This window comes from Oculina patagonica, chromosome 11, assembly GCF_052425735.1.
Source record: "Oculina patagonica isolate OP01 chromosome 11, crgOcupat, whole genome shotgun sequence".
In the NCBI taxonomy this organism is placed as follows: domain Eukaryota; kingdom Metazoa; phylum Cnidaria; class Anthozoa; order Scleractinia; family Oculinidae; genus Oculina; species Oculina patagonica.
The window spans coordinates 1,625,357-1,641,681 of NC_135768.1; the positions used below are offsets into that span (position 1 = coordinate 1,625,357).

At 37.7% G+C, this 16,325-nt stretch overlaps 1 protein-coding gene and 1 long non-coding RNA gene across 3 annotated transcripts; one reads left to right on the top strand and one right to left on the bottom strand.

Annotated features, from left to right (window-relative positions):
• Positions 1 to 135: 135 nt before the first annotated feature.
• LOC144630541 (atrial natriuretic peptide receptor 1-like) lies at positions 136 to 16,264 on the bottom strand. 2 transcript variants are annotated; one of them, XM_078488902.1, is made up of 22 exons: positions 16,099 to 16,264; positions 15,830 to 15,909; positions 13,393 to 14,078; positions 12,697 to 12,986; positions 12,012 to 12,147; positions 11,606 to 11,836; positions 11,248 to 11,338; positions 10,909 to 11,014; positions 10,429 to 10,506; positions 10,018 to 10,095; positions 9,610 to 9,714; positions 8,934 to 9,005; positions 8,354 to 8,522; positions 7,912 to 8,058; positions 7,390 to 7,567; positions 5,095 to 5,235; positions 4,436 to 4,559; positions 4,004 to 4,072; positions 2,365 to 2,539; positions 2,116 to 2,214; positions 1,717 to 1,808; positions 136 to 1,597 (listed from the first exon to the last, which is right to left on the bottom strand). In XM_078488902.1, exons 3-22 carry the CDS (start codon positions 14,051 to 14,053, stop codon positions 1,490 to 1,492), a joined length of 3,150 nt encoding a protein of 1,049 aa, XP_078345028.1. In that variant the 5' UTR covers positions 14,054 to 14,078; positions 15,830 to 15,909; positions 16,099 to 16,264; the 3' UTR covers positions 136 to 1,489. The 2 variants fall into 2 exon arrangements, with proteins under 2 accessions (XP_078345028.1, XP_078345029.1); XM_078488903.1 differs by having other exon boundaries at positions 16,090 to 16,264.
• On the top strand, positions 4,595 to 13,033 carry LOC144630543 (uncharacterized). The gene is made up of 3 exons (XR_013566570.1): positions 4,595 to 4,975; positions 12,060 to 12,126; positions 12,818 to 13,033. It is a non-coding gene; the product is annotated as an uncharacterized LOC144630543 (long non-coding RNA).
• Positions 16,265 to 16,325: the final 61 nt, after the last annotated feature.

Here is a 16,325-nt window from a genome sequence, read left to right on the forward strand (position 1 = left end):
CCAGGACTTTCCAGTGCCACAATAAGTTTTCCAGGACCCGTACGAACTCTGAATTGACTTCAACAATTCAAAAGGCACATCCTAACTTATTCCTTGTCTTTTTAGAGTTTGTAGAAAATAACTTAACAACACGCGTAAGATCCCAACTTTTATTAAAACTTTCAAATATTTCGTAATCTTTTATATAACCTTTTAAATAATCTTTTAATTCATGTAAACTTTACAGTATTTAAAGGAAATGTCTTAAAACACGAATGTATAAAAATTTAAAATATTGTAAGTCAAATGTGTGAATGATTTTCCTGAAATACACAAAGATTTTTGATGAAGGACCATTAGCAGGTGTCGACTAACTAAAAAATTGCAATAAAGTAAAACACGTTTGAATATTTTGTCTCATTTGCAGTGTACTGAGAAAAGGGTGTTACCCAAAACAAAAACTGAAGAACTGCCACCGACTTAGCCCGTTTTCACTCTCCTACAGTGCACAAACAAAGTTGCACTTACGAATTTGAGCCACGAAACCTGAACGGTCCAAGTTAACGCGACAGTTGCGAAAGGTCCAGTGATATAACAAAGTTTCTCCAATAAGCAGTGTCGTCGAATCTGTTATTTCCTTACTCCCTTAATTTTGATAGTTTTGGCGTCCACTAGACCTATCCGATTACTATGCACTTGAATGAGTTCAAGTACCTAGTCAGGAGTCTGTAGACCTGATCAGACCTGACAGAGTTGAACCAGTCGGGGGAACAAATGTCACTATTGGCAATCAAACTCTGGAAGGGTTATTATCCAAACAATGAAAGGCCGATGTTTGGCGAGTACTCCTAAAATTGCCACGCTAGAATTGCACAATAAGGATGTAAGTCGTGCTGCCTAACTTCGGTGACGAATCCGCGGGCTCAGTGAATTCTCCAAAGGAGAGTGCATTTCACCATTAGCTGGTACAACGTTTGTTCCCCCGGCTGATCCATGACAGTTACAAAAATGAGTTAAGACTCTATTTAAGTTTACTTTTCATTTGGTGTCTAAATACGCAGTGCTCGTCCTCTTTAAGTCATGGCCTGCGAGTCAGGTGGATTATTTTGGAAGATTTTCGCGGTAGAGCTAGAAGTGAGGGCGCTCGGCGGGGAATTATTTCCCTCCAAAGCCGCGCGCCGGTTTTATCTCAAAAATCTCGCAAAATAATCTAGACGACAGGCAGAAACGGAGACTAGGTAGAAATTAGAGTGAAAAATTTGCTAAAAAATAACAAAACTATCACATTCACAATTTTCCTCCTTTCTGTCTACATAAAATCACGGATGAAGAAACTTAAAACACAATCAGCTCTCAAACACTAAAAAAGTAAATAGATAAGTCAGAGATTGTTTAGTTTATGTGGTAGGTTTAACTAAGATTTGCAAATTTAAAAGACCAAAGTTACTCAAAGAAGCGTTGTAATTATAATAAAAAGCCTCGCCATGAGAACTACAACCATTCATGACATCTACTTAAAACTGTGCTCCTCCACGCCGGCTTGAAGACTTAAATCTGGAAGAGGTTTGTCAAAACCTTCTCGTCCTTTTAGGAAATACGTGAGGATGCTCCCCTTGCCCTGAAAGTTAAATGAAAGCTTGTCGGTTAATCGGAATTTTGCATAAGCAAATAACCGAACACAAGAGTTTTCGAATAGGAGTTATCGAAACTAAAGAAATAATTATTGAAGCTGCCCACCTTCATTTCCACAAATCCTCGTTCCTCTAGTATATATCCACCAAGTTGTATGAGATAATCTCTGCATTCAGGGCTCACGTGAATACAGAGAGCTGAAAGATTGAAAACCTTTTAGTGAGGATGAAGTATTGAAAAAAAAAATCGATTAACTACACACCACAGTATAAGAACTCAGTAAGCAAGGGAGAAAAGCTGGAAAAAGCTGTAGAAAGACGGACTAATATCCCCGAAAGTATCAACTGTTATATATTCCTTCTTGAAAACAAGGAAAGCCGGATAATTTAGACAAAAACAAGCAACAGTATCTAACCTCGGTTTAACTTTCTCTTGGCCAGGGCTCCACGAGTGATGATTGTATATAGTTAGCCTAGTAAAAAAGAAATGATAACTATCGCTTACCCAAACCAGAAGATTCCATACGAGAGGCGTAGTTGACCGTGTCTCCAAAAAGACAATACCGCGGCATTTTGAGACCTACAACGCCAGCAACCACAGGACCTGAAAGCATGAATTCCGTATTGTTAACATACAGTAACAATAAATTTGCTTCTTTTCGCGGTGTTCTTGAAAACTGGCTAGACGAAGTAATTATTTTAAAAAATGCTGCTCGGGAAAAGGTTGGGGGTATTGACACACAAGTGAACTAACCTGTATGGATTCCAATTCTAAGTTGCAGTTGCCTTCCTGGAACATGCCTAATCTTGAAAGTAGTCATTGCTGACAGCAGATCAAGGGACATGTTACTGATCTCCCCTGCGTGCCTGATACCATTCTTGTTTGGCAATCCTGAAGCAACCACATAGGCATCGCCAATTGTCTCGACCTTTATTTAAACGATAAAAATACAAGACTGTCTTATTTCTACTCTCAGTCTTCAATTACGTACATGATATCGCGTTCACAGAAGGACAGTGGTAGGGTCGCTCAGGCAGACATACAAGTTATATGTTTTCTTGTCAACAAAGAACGTGAACGGCATTTCACCCAACGACTTGGAAGGTATGACCTTAGTTTCAAAAGCAATGCATGTTATTTTTGCTTTAATAAACGTGTCCCCCCTTGCCCCTACGTGCCAAAAAAACTGTCTACATGCAGGCTAAAAGTTGCCACAAGCGACGTTTAGTCTGCGCTCCGAGCAGAAAACTCGCAAGTTAACTGGACTGTATCAAACTCGCACGCAACGAATTGAGACTTTAAGCCGGAGGCATTAACTGTTCATCTCGTTTGCGATTGGTAATGGTTTACCTTAAAGTGCCTATGAAGTAAAAAATAATTGCTGTTTATTTTAAAGGCTTTTCAAAATAAAGAAGAATGGCGTTTTTCTTTTTGCAATATCTTTTTTCGTTTTAGAGATATTTACGTTTTTATATTATGCAAATGAGGAAAGTGATGACGTCATTAATTGTTCCACAAAAAGATGAAGCATTGAATCAAGAATATCTCTTGGAATATTTGAGCTGTGTTCTTCAAACTTGGCACAATTAATGTACACCACAAAAGACACAAAATTACACCTGTCGTGCCGTTGCCATGGCAACAGTTTTGCTGCAAATACCTTTTTTAATTAATACTGATATCCCCAGTTTTTCCTTAATCAAAGATGATCCACTCCCAACAAGCTAATGAGGAGAGTTAGTGTATTAGGGCATTATGTGTGTTCCAAGCTGGACCCTCTGTCCCACTTTAAAGGGTTGCAAATTGAGATATTTGGTTTATGACAGAAAGAGCCTGGAACCTAGAGTGTTGCCACGGTTACATCATAGTATGAGCCATCTTGCACTTTTAAGGAAGGTCACTACTGATGCCAAGTTTCAGAAATATCACCTTTATATTTTCAGAGATATCCTTGATTTTGTGATCTATCTTTTAGTGAAACAATTTATGACGTCATCACTTTCCTCATTTACATAACACAAAAACGTGAATATCTCCTAAACGAAAAAAGATCTTTTAAAACAGTAAACGCCATTCTTCTTTATTTGTAAAACTCTTTCAAATAAGCATAAAATAATTTTTACTTCATAGGCACTTTAAACGCGCGAAAAAGGCAGTTTCAAATTACATGAGGCAAAAAAAAAATTACTACACTCACGAATTCCACGATTGACCGGTACTACTGCCACTTAAAAAACCAATTCCACACTCAAATACTTCTTTTGCATAAAATTTAACTTAAAATACATTGCTTATCCTGCGATGAATTTTCGAGTCGAGAAAAAAAAAAGGTTTTCCTCCAATAACTTGTTTCTTTCCATTGCAAGACAAATTGGCATAATTTAAATCTTACCTTGTATACATCATGCTCGTCAATGATTGCGTCAAAGCAGGTGTACAAATCGTTTAACAAGTCGACAACCTATAGAGACAAAATAGCTCATAAATATCTGGGAAATATTATAATCAAGAGAAACTTTCTCTTGTTATAACGTCTATTATTACCACTCTTATGAAAACTTTGAGCACGTTCAAAGTCGATGAGAGCACACAAGAGCCGTTAAGAGTGCATGAGAGTTTCAGGCCAAACGAGAGTGAGAGTTTGAACTCTCGTCAACTCTCATTCTCTTTTAGCCCGGGCTTTATAACTAGAATTTGATTTTTCAACGTCAGTAGGCTGAAGAATGGTATGTATAAAGTTACTCACTATGAGAAAAAGGGGATTTTATAATGTACATACAGACATAGTAATAGATACAGCTGACTGCACTATAGCAAACTGTACCTGTAAAGGAGTGCTTTCAGATGCAAGCTTGGTGAATCCAACGATGTCACTAAAGAATAGTGTTGCGTGTTCAAAAGTCTCAGCAGTTACTGGCTGTCCTCTCTTTAGTTCTTCTGCTACAGACCTGTAATCGCACAAGAAAAAATCAGTACAGGCCCTTTGGTTTTGTAGGAGAAACAGTCATCCTTGTCTTCAATGCATAAAACTACACCAGTTGACCTTTACTATAAAGTGAGCAGCACACATTACCTTTGACCTACTTTGACGTTGCCATGGCGAGTAATAAAATGCTCAAACTATAAATGACAATGTCAGAAAATGACCGCCTGCGTTCAAACGTAGACATTTTTTGGCGCGCTGCAGACGCTTTGGGGACTGGGTCGAGATGTCTCCATACAAGATGGCGTCGCGCAGGGAACAACTTGCTGGAAGAATATAACAGTCAAAACATGGAAAGGATAAGACATCATTCCAAAGTTGGGAGCTAAATTCAATCTGTACAGCTCACTCGTCTACACTAAGGCGAGTTGACTTCGCAAGGTAAGTTTTAACTCCGTACTGCATATAAATGTAAGCTTATGTTAAGCAGTGTTAAGTTATTTTCTTGGTTGTCCCATTGCTAAAGTCAGTGAGACACTGGTGCAGTATAAACTCAGTACCTTGGCAACATTCTGTACAATAGCTCATCAGTCTTTGCCTTTTCAGCTGCGAGCTCAGAAGTGCGTTCAGCAACAATGTCTTCCAAGTGATCAGTGTACTTCTCCATCATTGTGATCATAGTATCCATAATGTTGAAGTCCCTAATGGCAACAAAAATAATTAACAGGATATAAGAAGGACAAAAGAACGAATTCATTTATGGGCTTTTAATAAAATCTGGCACCAGTGGGAGCTCTGGTGAGTGTTCGGTCGTGAAACACTGGCTAAGTTTCATGCAGCTCAGTATAAAGGGAATATGTTTTCAGTGTCTAATAATATACATCAAAAAATTTCTCGAATCTGATTGGCTTAGAGAAATGCAGTTCTAAGTAAATTTGATGCAGAAATGAGGAAATACAATGCTGAAATGAGGAAATTCAGTGCAAAAAAAGAAACAAACGTGGCATCCTGATTGGTTAATAAACAAAGGCAGCCACAGGGGGCCAATCAAACGCTTCCACGTGATTTGAATGGCGCAAAGTTTGGATCTGCTTCAAGATGCAAGTAAAAAAAATGGCTGGCGTTTTGAGCACAGTAGAGGACCAGAAGACAGCTCCAAATACCATAGCACTAAAAAGCACTGGTTTTATTAATAAGTAATCACATGATTTTTCTCATGCAATTTGGGATAAATAAGCACTCGTAAATTTTTCAAAGACTACAAATTGCACGAGCTCATATACTTATATTGCTCGCTGATGGATGTGTACAAAGGCGGCTACCTGCTTCAAATCGTATTGTGTACAAAGGGGCCTGCGCGATAGCTTGAGGTAATTGTCCTGCACTAAGCTCCGAGTGTTCAATTAAATTATATGACTAGCTCCGTGAGCGGTCAAGATGAAATGAATCGCGTGCTCTGATTGGCTACCCGAGCGGTCAAGATGGAGCCATCTTGACCGCTCGGGATCGCCCGCTGTGTTCCCGCAAGCAAAAAAAACTTTTGTGTTCCGTCGACACTAAAAAAAGCTTTTCCGTCGTAAACTTGAGCTATGAAACCATTTACCGAAACAACACAAATATTTTCTGCCTGTTTCTAGCGAAAGAGAGTCCTATTACAAAGAAATAGGTCTTGAAGCGAACGAGAACAAACTAATTTTAAAAACAACAAATGTTAACGAATTTCGTGAATTTTATTTGCCACAACAACCAGCTATAAATACAAAAATTAAAACGCAAAGCGACTTGAAGACATGATATCGGTTTTGTTCGGCGGAAAAGGGAGAGAAGTCTGACAGTGACATACCTGAAGAATAAAGAATTCGGCAAACTTGTCGTCAGTTGTGTAAATCTTGATGGAGAAAGCGGTCGGCACGGCGAACCAGGCACTGTAAGCTTTTAAAACATCTTTTCACCAAAGCCTCTAACGCTCACGTCGAATAAGGTCGGGTCGAACATTTAAATCAATGATGTAGGAAAGTTCAAGCTCTTCCCGTGAATTTATAAGTCCCAAACGCTTTCAACAATCACAATTTCGATATTCAGCTCGTGTCACCGTGACGGCAGGCTTGCACCACTAAAGCGACTGAAGCGAGCAATACTCTGCAAAACGTCCAATAATCAAAAGCTGGCGGCCAGATGGAATGGACATTCTTGTTTAAAGGCTTCAAACTCAATGTTGATTTGCAATTTTAGCCATTTCAATTTACCCTTTTGACGGTTAAAAAGAGGTAAATTTCGCTGTTGTAGCGTCTTTTTATTTCGTCTCGATTCATTCAAGAATTTGACAGTCACTCGTTAAACTTTTAAACCAATGACATGATTTAAGTGTGCGCCATTGAATGTGCATGCAACTGGCTTCCTTTTCAGTGCTCGAAAAAAGTCATATAATAAATCCTTTATTGACCAAGCTTGTTCGGTCAAGAAGGCAGGATATTGGCCTCGTTCTTTTTTTGCGTGTTTATGGACCTCGACTTCGTCTCGGTCCATAAACACGCAAAAAAGAACTTGGCCAATATCCTGCCATCTTGACCTCACGCTTGGTCAATAACCCATATATACTTGATATTACTCAATGGTGTTCAATCAAATTCAGTCAAAATTGATCATCACAAAATTATGAACTGTTGCAGATTGGCATCAAACAGCCATCAATGTTATGCAAGATTTCAGCCTGGGAAAGCATGAATCAATTCAATATTTTAAAGAGCTGTACTCTATAAACATAGTACAACAAAAACATTTCTAATATTGTCAGTACCAGATGGGAAGTACTCACATATGCAAAAATAAATAAACAGACAGGGTTTTTAACTTACTTTCCTTTGTTCATCTGCTTAAGATATTTAATGCAGTCTGAAAACTTAGGCCTTGCATTTGGGTCTTGATCCCAGCACTGTTTCATCATGTCAACATAGAGAGTATGTCCTACAGTGTCCTTTGTAATGCGTGGACGGAAGGAAGGAGTCTGTCCTTTCTGAACACGCTCGACAACAGCTGGAAAGAATAGATTCACTTACTGTAATTCAGGAAAGACATTTCAAAACATGGTCTAGCTAACTACTACATTCTCATCCATTATCTCTCATCCATTCTGGTATAGCAAGGCCTGAATAATGATAGTTTTTGAAGGGTGTCTTCTACATGTTACTGATGTCTTTTGTTTTAACAAAATTAGAATAAGGAAGCAACAGTAGTACTGCTAGTACTGGTACTAAATATAGAACCTTTTTTGCCTATTATCAACAATTTCAAAAAGAAACCCCAAAGTCCTAAGGTTCTTAGATAACTTGATGTAGTTTTTTTTTTCATAAAAAACAAGCACTAATTTAAACACATACATTTAGCTGACAAATCTTCAAACATGCTGTAAGGTAAACCACGGGTTACAATTTCAGAAAGCATAATTCCATAGCTGTACACATCTCCAGGCTGAGATCGAGGAAACTGTTCGTTAAAGATGTGTTCTGGTGCTGTCCAAAGGCTGTCTGCAATGAAAGGAATTAGTATTAATTGGAATAAAAGAACTGGTTGGATGGATTTCTCCTTCAAGATTAATAATTGAACAGTTTGTTTTGTCACTCATTTCTGGCAATAACATTTTGCATCCGTAAGCTTCACTCTGATTCTGAATTTTCACTTCTTAAGACCGCATTTGTCCTTAGATGTTGGGGGAAGATTAGCATTGCTTTGTAGAAAAATGCCCATCTACAGTCAGATGTAATTGATACCATAGTTTTATAAGTTTTGAAGTTCTCAGGTTTCCAAATAATGAAAGGTTACCATAATACTTGGACTCAGTTCCAGCTTCCAAGTCAACCTCTTGTCCCTCTTTGAATAGGAACAATCCATGATCAGTTACTTTGCATGTCCAGCGACTGTCAATGAGCACATTTGAAGATTTCAAGTTACCATGAACCTGAATTGGACTGTTCTGCAAGAAGTGCATGCCCTGTTGTAGAAAATTCAAACAAATTTCTTAAATTCGAATTTAAAGTCATTCAAGGTTATGATGTTGAATAAATTATTATTGTATCTGTTGACACTCCTTTACTAAAAGAAACTGAACATTGATTCAGTCATATACCGGTATTTTAAACAAAACAAGTTTTTATATGTCACTTTTTGTTTCACATAGATTGCTCTAACACAACTAAGCAGTAAATAATCTATTACTTTTACTACTTGTTGCACTTATATTCTATGAAAAGGATAAGACTGATGATTGACCTTTATGTCATTGGCTAGTAATAATCAGGGATTGCGTGCTATCTACGCTTTAACTACGCTTCAGCTAGTACATATTGGAGAAAGTATATATATACAAGTTGTCTAACACTAAAATTTACACAGGCATACATACTCTAGCAATATCAGATGAAATGGACATTTGAAACATCCAATCCAGTTTCAGACTGTCATTATGTAACACATCCTGGGAAAAATAAGAATCACATCTAAAGTCAGAATTTTATGAAAAATCTGCAAGATGGGTTTTTATTTAGGCAAAAAGTCACATTTTCCTATTCTGTGAAAAATTTGTCTTACAGATTTTTATTTAATTTTGCACAAAGTCAAACGTATATTCCCAGGCAAATTCTAATTTTTAAAATTTTTTCGGTAGGGTAATACAGGTAGATTTTGAAAAAAAAAAACTGACGTTGAAACTACTGGTGCCCAGTCCCCTCTTCGGCACTTGGTCGTTTATTTAGGCTGTTAATGGCCGATTCCCTCTATAGTGTGCACCTGCAGGGAATCATGGTAGTTGTATTCATCGTTTCTAAGTCTCACGCATGGTTTGATGAATACAACTACCGTGATTCCCTGCAGGGCCCGCCATAGAGGAAATCGGGCATTAGCATTTTTAATGTTCAAGGGTTGGATACGATGGTTGTAGGCTGTAACAAACAGTAATTAGAGTAAGAAAAATTATCTCTGAACATTTTTCATTAAGGTTCAAAAATGGGCTGTTTTGTACCCTCAAAACTAAAATAATTAAGCCACCTTTAAGTGATTTTAAGTATTTAAACTTTCTTCACCTGGAGACTTCCTTTGTTGCAGTACGCACTTAAGATGCAAATGTTTCCAGGCTCAACACAAGCACCAAGAAATGCGTTGATATTCTGGTGGCTGAGATCTTTCATCTTAAAAAAATATTATGTATTTATTATTTTACATCTTTTATTACTAATAAGAATATGCTACATTAACAAACATAGCTGTTCTAACTTGTGAGTTAGCAATTGAGCAGTTTAAAACATACATGGAAATGAGGCAAGTTAGTTAAAATATTGCTATGTCAGTAGCAGATCTATCAGAGAGGCCCAGGGAGCCCTTGTTGCCCCACTTATGCTTGAAAAAAATAAGGCCTGAAGGGCTGTAACATATGCACAATAGTAGTAAAAGCAAACAAATCAAACAAAATTCTTACATAATTTGAAACTTACTTCCTTAAGCTCCAACAAGACATCGCGCTCCAGAACAACTTTTGCCTTCTGTAACTTTTTTACTGCCACTAAGTTGCCCTAAAAATGTTGAGAATAGTGCTCAAAGTTTAATAAAGAAAATATCTAGGCTGGCCCTTTTTCATACAAATAGGTACCTAAGCACTTTTGAAAATAACATTTTATAGTACATTAAACAAAGTGCTACACAGCTGAGCAACTTATTATTTTTATCCAAAAGCGAAATGAGCCTGACAAATCATTCAAGCACCCTCACCCATTTACTCATAAGTGTTTTGCGTGTGCCTTTCCTAAAATTGTTAAAAACATATGCTTGTTGCTTAGATCGGATTAACACAAAAATAGTTGTTAACTTTTATTGCAGAAACTATTGTATGTAATCACTTCATTCACCTCATAAATGCCAAGGACCGTGAAAATTTGCCCTCTAAGATCTTCCATTGACCCACGTTCACTTCCAGCCATGCTCGCCTTAAAAAAATCACCATTAGAGACATCAAATAAGCAAAATATGAGAATGAACTTTAGCTCTTCCTTTGGACATGATAGGGCCACTCTTATAGACAGCCACTTTCCTTTAGAGCTTCAGATGAGTGTGATTTACATGTAAAGTGATCCCAACCTCAATTTGCATGAGCCCATTGTCTCAAGGAAAAGGTAGCCAGGACTTATTAGTATAAACAGTGTGCTGACAGAGACATTTGCATAGTGTCAGTGATAAAGACTTGTGCTTTACTGACGACAACCATCATTAATCTTTTTGCATCCAATTTTCTAGAAAGTGATTTTTTTGCGAACATTTGTTTATCAAAGTCGCACTGTCTTGTGTGGTCTTTTATCGTGCTGAGGTAGAAAACTGTAGAATAAACTTACCATGCTTTTCCTACTTCCTAACTTTCCTTTATTCTTTGGCCATTTAATGTCTTCATATTTTACTTTCCATGTTTGAGCCAATAAAGCTGCCTCAAAAGCTTGTTTTCTATCAAAAGAGAAATAAATGGGACAAGTAAACAAGGTGTTATCCATTGAACATTTTATACCAAATTCCAGCTCCAACACTGCAGTTTGTTACAAAATAATGCAGAGTCTTCACATAATTTTTCACTCAGAACTTGAACATATGTACAACTCCCTGGGCATCACATCTTTCTTTCTTTTTCTTCAGATTTGAAATTATCACTACTACCCCGAGAGTCGTATCTCTGTTCTTACCTCTGCCACAATAAAAATCCAACCAGAACTGAAACAATCAAGACAAAGACAAGAGCTCCTGCCAAGATATATGGCCATGTAGGATCCTCCTCTAGAAAGATAATGATGATAATCATGGCAAAAGCATTATTGTTTAATTTGGTTATGATGTAATAAAAAAGCAGTGGAGCATAATTTTTAATGGAGGGAGGGGCCATAGGGGGAGACTAAAAAGTATATACTGAGGCACTGATTATATACTGATCATCTACTCAGACATCCAAGGGTATTAAATTCTTGTCAAAGATGTTGAGGCAGCCAGCCACCACTTGATGGAGCCTCTGTTAAAGCTGAAATATGTCTATTATTTGTTTCATACCTTTTGCTTCCACTTTGCAGAATTCATTGTCAAAACCACATTTTGGCCTTCCAAGGGGAATCTCTGTTGTGCCACCAGGCCATATGATAGTTTGATTCAGCAATTGAAGCTCTCCAGTTGTGCCAAAATAGTTGGCTACTCGCACGCTGGACATTCCTGGCAGAAATGACTGCAATCTGTAAGAGGCAACTCGGTCTCCCTTTTCATTGATACCAACAGGACCCGAAACACCTGTAAACAGTTGAGAGCCAAATTACATTGTAGGAGTACTGGCAGTTAATTTTGAAATGTAAACCTTGTGTACCTTTTTCCCACTTAGTTACCTGTATTGCAAGCAATTTACAGTGTAAATAAAGTGCATGTGCATGCACATAAAACCAACATAGAAATTGCAATGTATGCTTACCAAGGAATTGCTTTCCTATCATTGACCTTGAAACATTTTTTCCTTCAGAGACAGCCACACCCTCTGATAAAGACTCATTGAGGGCATGAGCGTACAAAAGAATGGCATCATGTAGGTAAGCTGCATAAATGTTAGTCTGGAAGAAAAATAACCACACAGTTTAAACTTCTCTGATACATTGTTGGCTGGCTTAAGATGGAATTGAGGAAGTGATAAAATATTTCAAGCACAAGCCGCATAATGTGAAGTTAAAAGCGAATCAATCAAATCAATCATTCAAAACCTTTATTTAGACACGATGGGGTAAAAAAGCTACATAGCTTGTGAGGTCGTGTACAAATAAAACATTTTACTTAAGAGTATAATATTCAAAATGAGACATTTACTGTACAATCTCTTCTCTCATGTTGAAACATATTTATTTTTGCTTGATGGAAAATTGTAAAAGAATTTTCTAAAAAATCAGTTTCACTACTAGATCTTGCTTTCTACAAGCCATGGTCCCTAAACACTTGCCCATCAACTATATAGCTAAAAGAAAGCTGATTTCCACAAGGGGTGTGTGGCTACAATAAGAAGATTAAAACGCATTCTCACAATTGGATAAATTGTTGTTAAGTTGAGAAGAGATCTATTTAAGCTCTAAATAATGACTTTAGACTTCCTATAATATTCATGCACTTACCTCATTAGGTGCATTCATGGTGTAGTTCATTTCAGGCATCCTATTGTAAACGCTTGTTGTAAAATCCTTATAGTCCTGTGAATCTGGGATGTACTGACTAACATCAATGATTCCTTCAAAGGCTTTACAGGCCTCTTCATCTCTACCATCTTCTGAACCAGCAGCAGCTTGGCATGAGGCTTGAAGTGTCTCTAAGGCAACTACCACGTACTCTCCATTCAACAGACCCAGCTCATTGAAGATTAGCATCAGGCGTCTCATAGCATCACCATAGCAAAGAAGCATAAACACTGTAGAAAACAATAGTAATTAAAGCTGGATCATTTTTCATTTAAAATTGTGTTGCACATTTTAATTTTAGTACGATTTGAAGCTTTTCACTAACTCATAAAATAGTACTTGACCAGAGTCTTAATCAATAGGCCAAGAATGGGCAAAACTAAAAATTCCTGACGTGTTTTGGCCTAGTGGGTTAGGCCAAGTGGAGGTCAGGGTGATTCAGTGGAAAAAAAATAAGCCTCAAACAAACTTGACAATCAAGCTTGCAATGTTACCGGTAGTAGCTAAAAAGGTAGAACTAAGAGATCTTGCTATGTCTTGATGGTTTTAATACCTGCATTAAAAAGTATGTATTTTGTCACAAAAAGCGAGTTTAGTTTAGTCTTTCTATAGCTGTATTCAGGTTATAAGACTTACCTCGTGCCTTGCTTGCCATAGATCGGACCATGGATTTTAATTTATAAAGGTCAGTTGCTCCAGGGTCAAAGCTTCCAAAAAAAGGCACCGAATACTTGCCATCTTTCTCCAGTGTCACCTTTGCTGTATTGGCAATCTCTGAAAAAACAGTTTCCGTTGAGGCCATGATGCCTATGCGATCCCACTTGTACTGTTCTAAAAAGGCTCTTAGGAGTTCTCCCAAACCAGTGAATGTACCAGCTGTGCGTACAAAGTAGGGATACAGTGTCTTGTCTGATAACACTGAGGCAGTGCATCCCCAAGATATCATGGGAATGTTCCAGTGAGCTGCTATGTAGGCACCAGGAACACATGCCACAGAACAACCAGGACCGATGTAGACATCGACTTTGGGGCTTTCCACTGTATAATAGTCCACCAAAATTGCCATAGAGCTTTTTGCTTCGCATTTACTGTCTTCAAGCACAAAGGTCAGATTATATCCTGGAAGCCAGTAGGGATCATTGTTTACTTTGTCCATAGCAATGAGGATTGCTGATGCCATCTTTGGACCCCCTGGCCAACTGCCAGTGAAAGGAAGAAAGATCCCCATTTTGATGTCTGTTGCATGAGACAAAACAACTAAACAGAAAATAGATCCAAGTAGAAGAAACGTCTTCATTCTTGTTTCATTGGATCATATGTTTCTGAAAAAAGAAAAACAAAAATGTCGCAATGGTTGAGCGTGTCTGGAAGCATAAGACGATGAGTTGTGCAAAATTCTGCGTGCATTTTATGACAGTCATCCGTTGATTTTAACGCTTTACAGATGTTTAAAGTTAAGACTAGAATACTTTTGAACTTTTCTGATTTCTTGCTAGTTGCGCGAATTTTCGAGATTTCACTGAACGGATCAAGCAAAAGTTGAAATGAAAATCCCGTTTGCTTTGAAGCATTGTCGATGCTTAGCGTGGTGTTTTTGAAAGACGTTAACTGTACAAAACATGGCCTTTTTATCAAGTGTTTCAACCGTTGTTGAGGTTGTAAAACTTCAACTCCACGTCAACGAATGCCATTTAGCGCACGACCTGTAAAAATACTCACAGCTTTTTCATAAGAAGCTTGCATTTTGTCGGTTTTCTTACAGGTAGGATTTCACTCAAATGCGTCCTTTTTTCACCTGGCATCTAGAAACTCGAAACAAGTTTTTCTTGAAGTCGGGCAATAAAAAAAACTTTGTAAAAATTGCCAAATGTCTCTAAGATAATCACACACTCAGACCATGCTCAGACCTATAGTTTTTTTACACATCTCTCTGATGTTCATATCGTAAGTGACTTTTATACTTGAATTCTGACGAAATCTTTCACTAAGCTTTCCTATCGTTTGAATTTTTAAAAAGAAGAAAGAGTGAGCTTTTGGGTTGCATGGTAGTGGCCGGCATTTTTGTTTTTTTGGTAATGTAGGGCGGACATGACAAACATGGCGGGAAACACAGTGTATGGGAATCCTATGGCAAATAATTCCCGTTCCGAAACATTGCCCGGTGGAGGACTGTAAACTCAAAATAAGCTTTCTTAGGAAACCATTTTTGATAAATTTGAGGGAACAGGCGCATTTTCACTTTCCATACATATACATTTGGCTTTTTGCGGCTTTCCTTACTTTTAAGGGACTCGCGCTATATAGGGAAAACAACTGTCTAAATGCACGCGCAAAATGGCGTAAACAAAAGTAGTAATACGCTAGTGAAATAGTTATCAATTTTTTAAAAAGTGCTGCCCTTACTAACAAATAAAAGCTAACCGCAAGCAAACCGGAGTGGAACTAACCGCAAGCAAACTGGAGTGGAACTAACCGCAAGCAAACTGAAGAACAAACGTGATGCGTTTTTACAATAAATTTGTCATTTTGAACGTACATCGCGTACATCGCTATTTATACAGTTAATTGCGTCATTTTGCGCGTGCATTAGACAGTTGTTTTCCTATATAGCGCGAGTCCCTTAAAAGTAAGGAAAGCCCTTTTTGCCTGTAGTTTGTAGACCAATCGAGCCAGAGTCCGGGCAAACTTCAACCGATAAAATCGGTTAAAGTTGAGAAAAACTCGCTTTTATCCCTCAAGTTCGATCATTAAATTTTACGTCAGAAACTTTAAATTTCCAAGATTGGCCGAGTACTTCAAACTCTTACTTAACAAAAGAAAAATGACATTGGACTTGCCGATTTCTTTCTCTACGAAACGTCAGTTGTAAACTTTTTTCGCGCCATGTTTGCACGACTTTCGTCCACAACTTTGAAAACTTTAGTAGTTTCGCCGGTTGTCTGCGCGCTTTGCGAATCCTTGGAAACTCCATCTTTTTTAAAGAACTTATAGCAATATTAGGAGTAAAACACTTTTTTGGTGAACCATTCTAAAAGTCTGTCTGCTACGTCTATTCTAATTCAATATTTCTTACCTCAGTTTCCGTTTCGAAATGTGAAGCTAAAAAAAGTCCGTTTGTTAAACTTTGCCCAGAATTAGGGCGGAGATGGCAACCTGTCACAGAAAGAAGAACAACTATTAAATTCATTACTTGAAAATTACTTATTCTTTAGATTAAAAACCCATTCAAGCTCGAGACTTGAAAAAGTAAATTAAGCTTACGATGAAGCTTATAGTACGGTAAACTTTTGAACGATCATGCAACCCCAACAAACTTTTCCACAAAAAACTAACGTTTAGCACCTTGTGAAACTCCCAATAACTCCTTCTAAACTTTTGCTTGTCTTCACTTTTTTCAAATGGAAACCCTTTGAACCGAATCTCAATAAGAAAAACAATGAAATTAGCACATAAGTTTTCAATGAAGTAAAACTTTTCTTCAAACTCGCAGAGCCGGGAGTTGACGCAAAATTTCCACTTACGCCAGAGACAGCGGCGCGAAATTCATCCTAAAAGCTGATTGGTCCGTG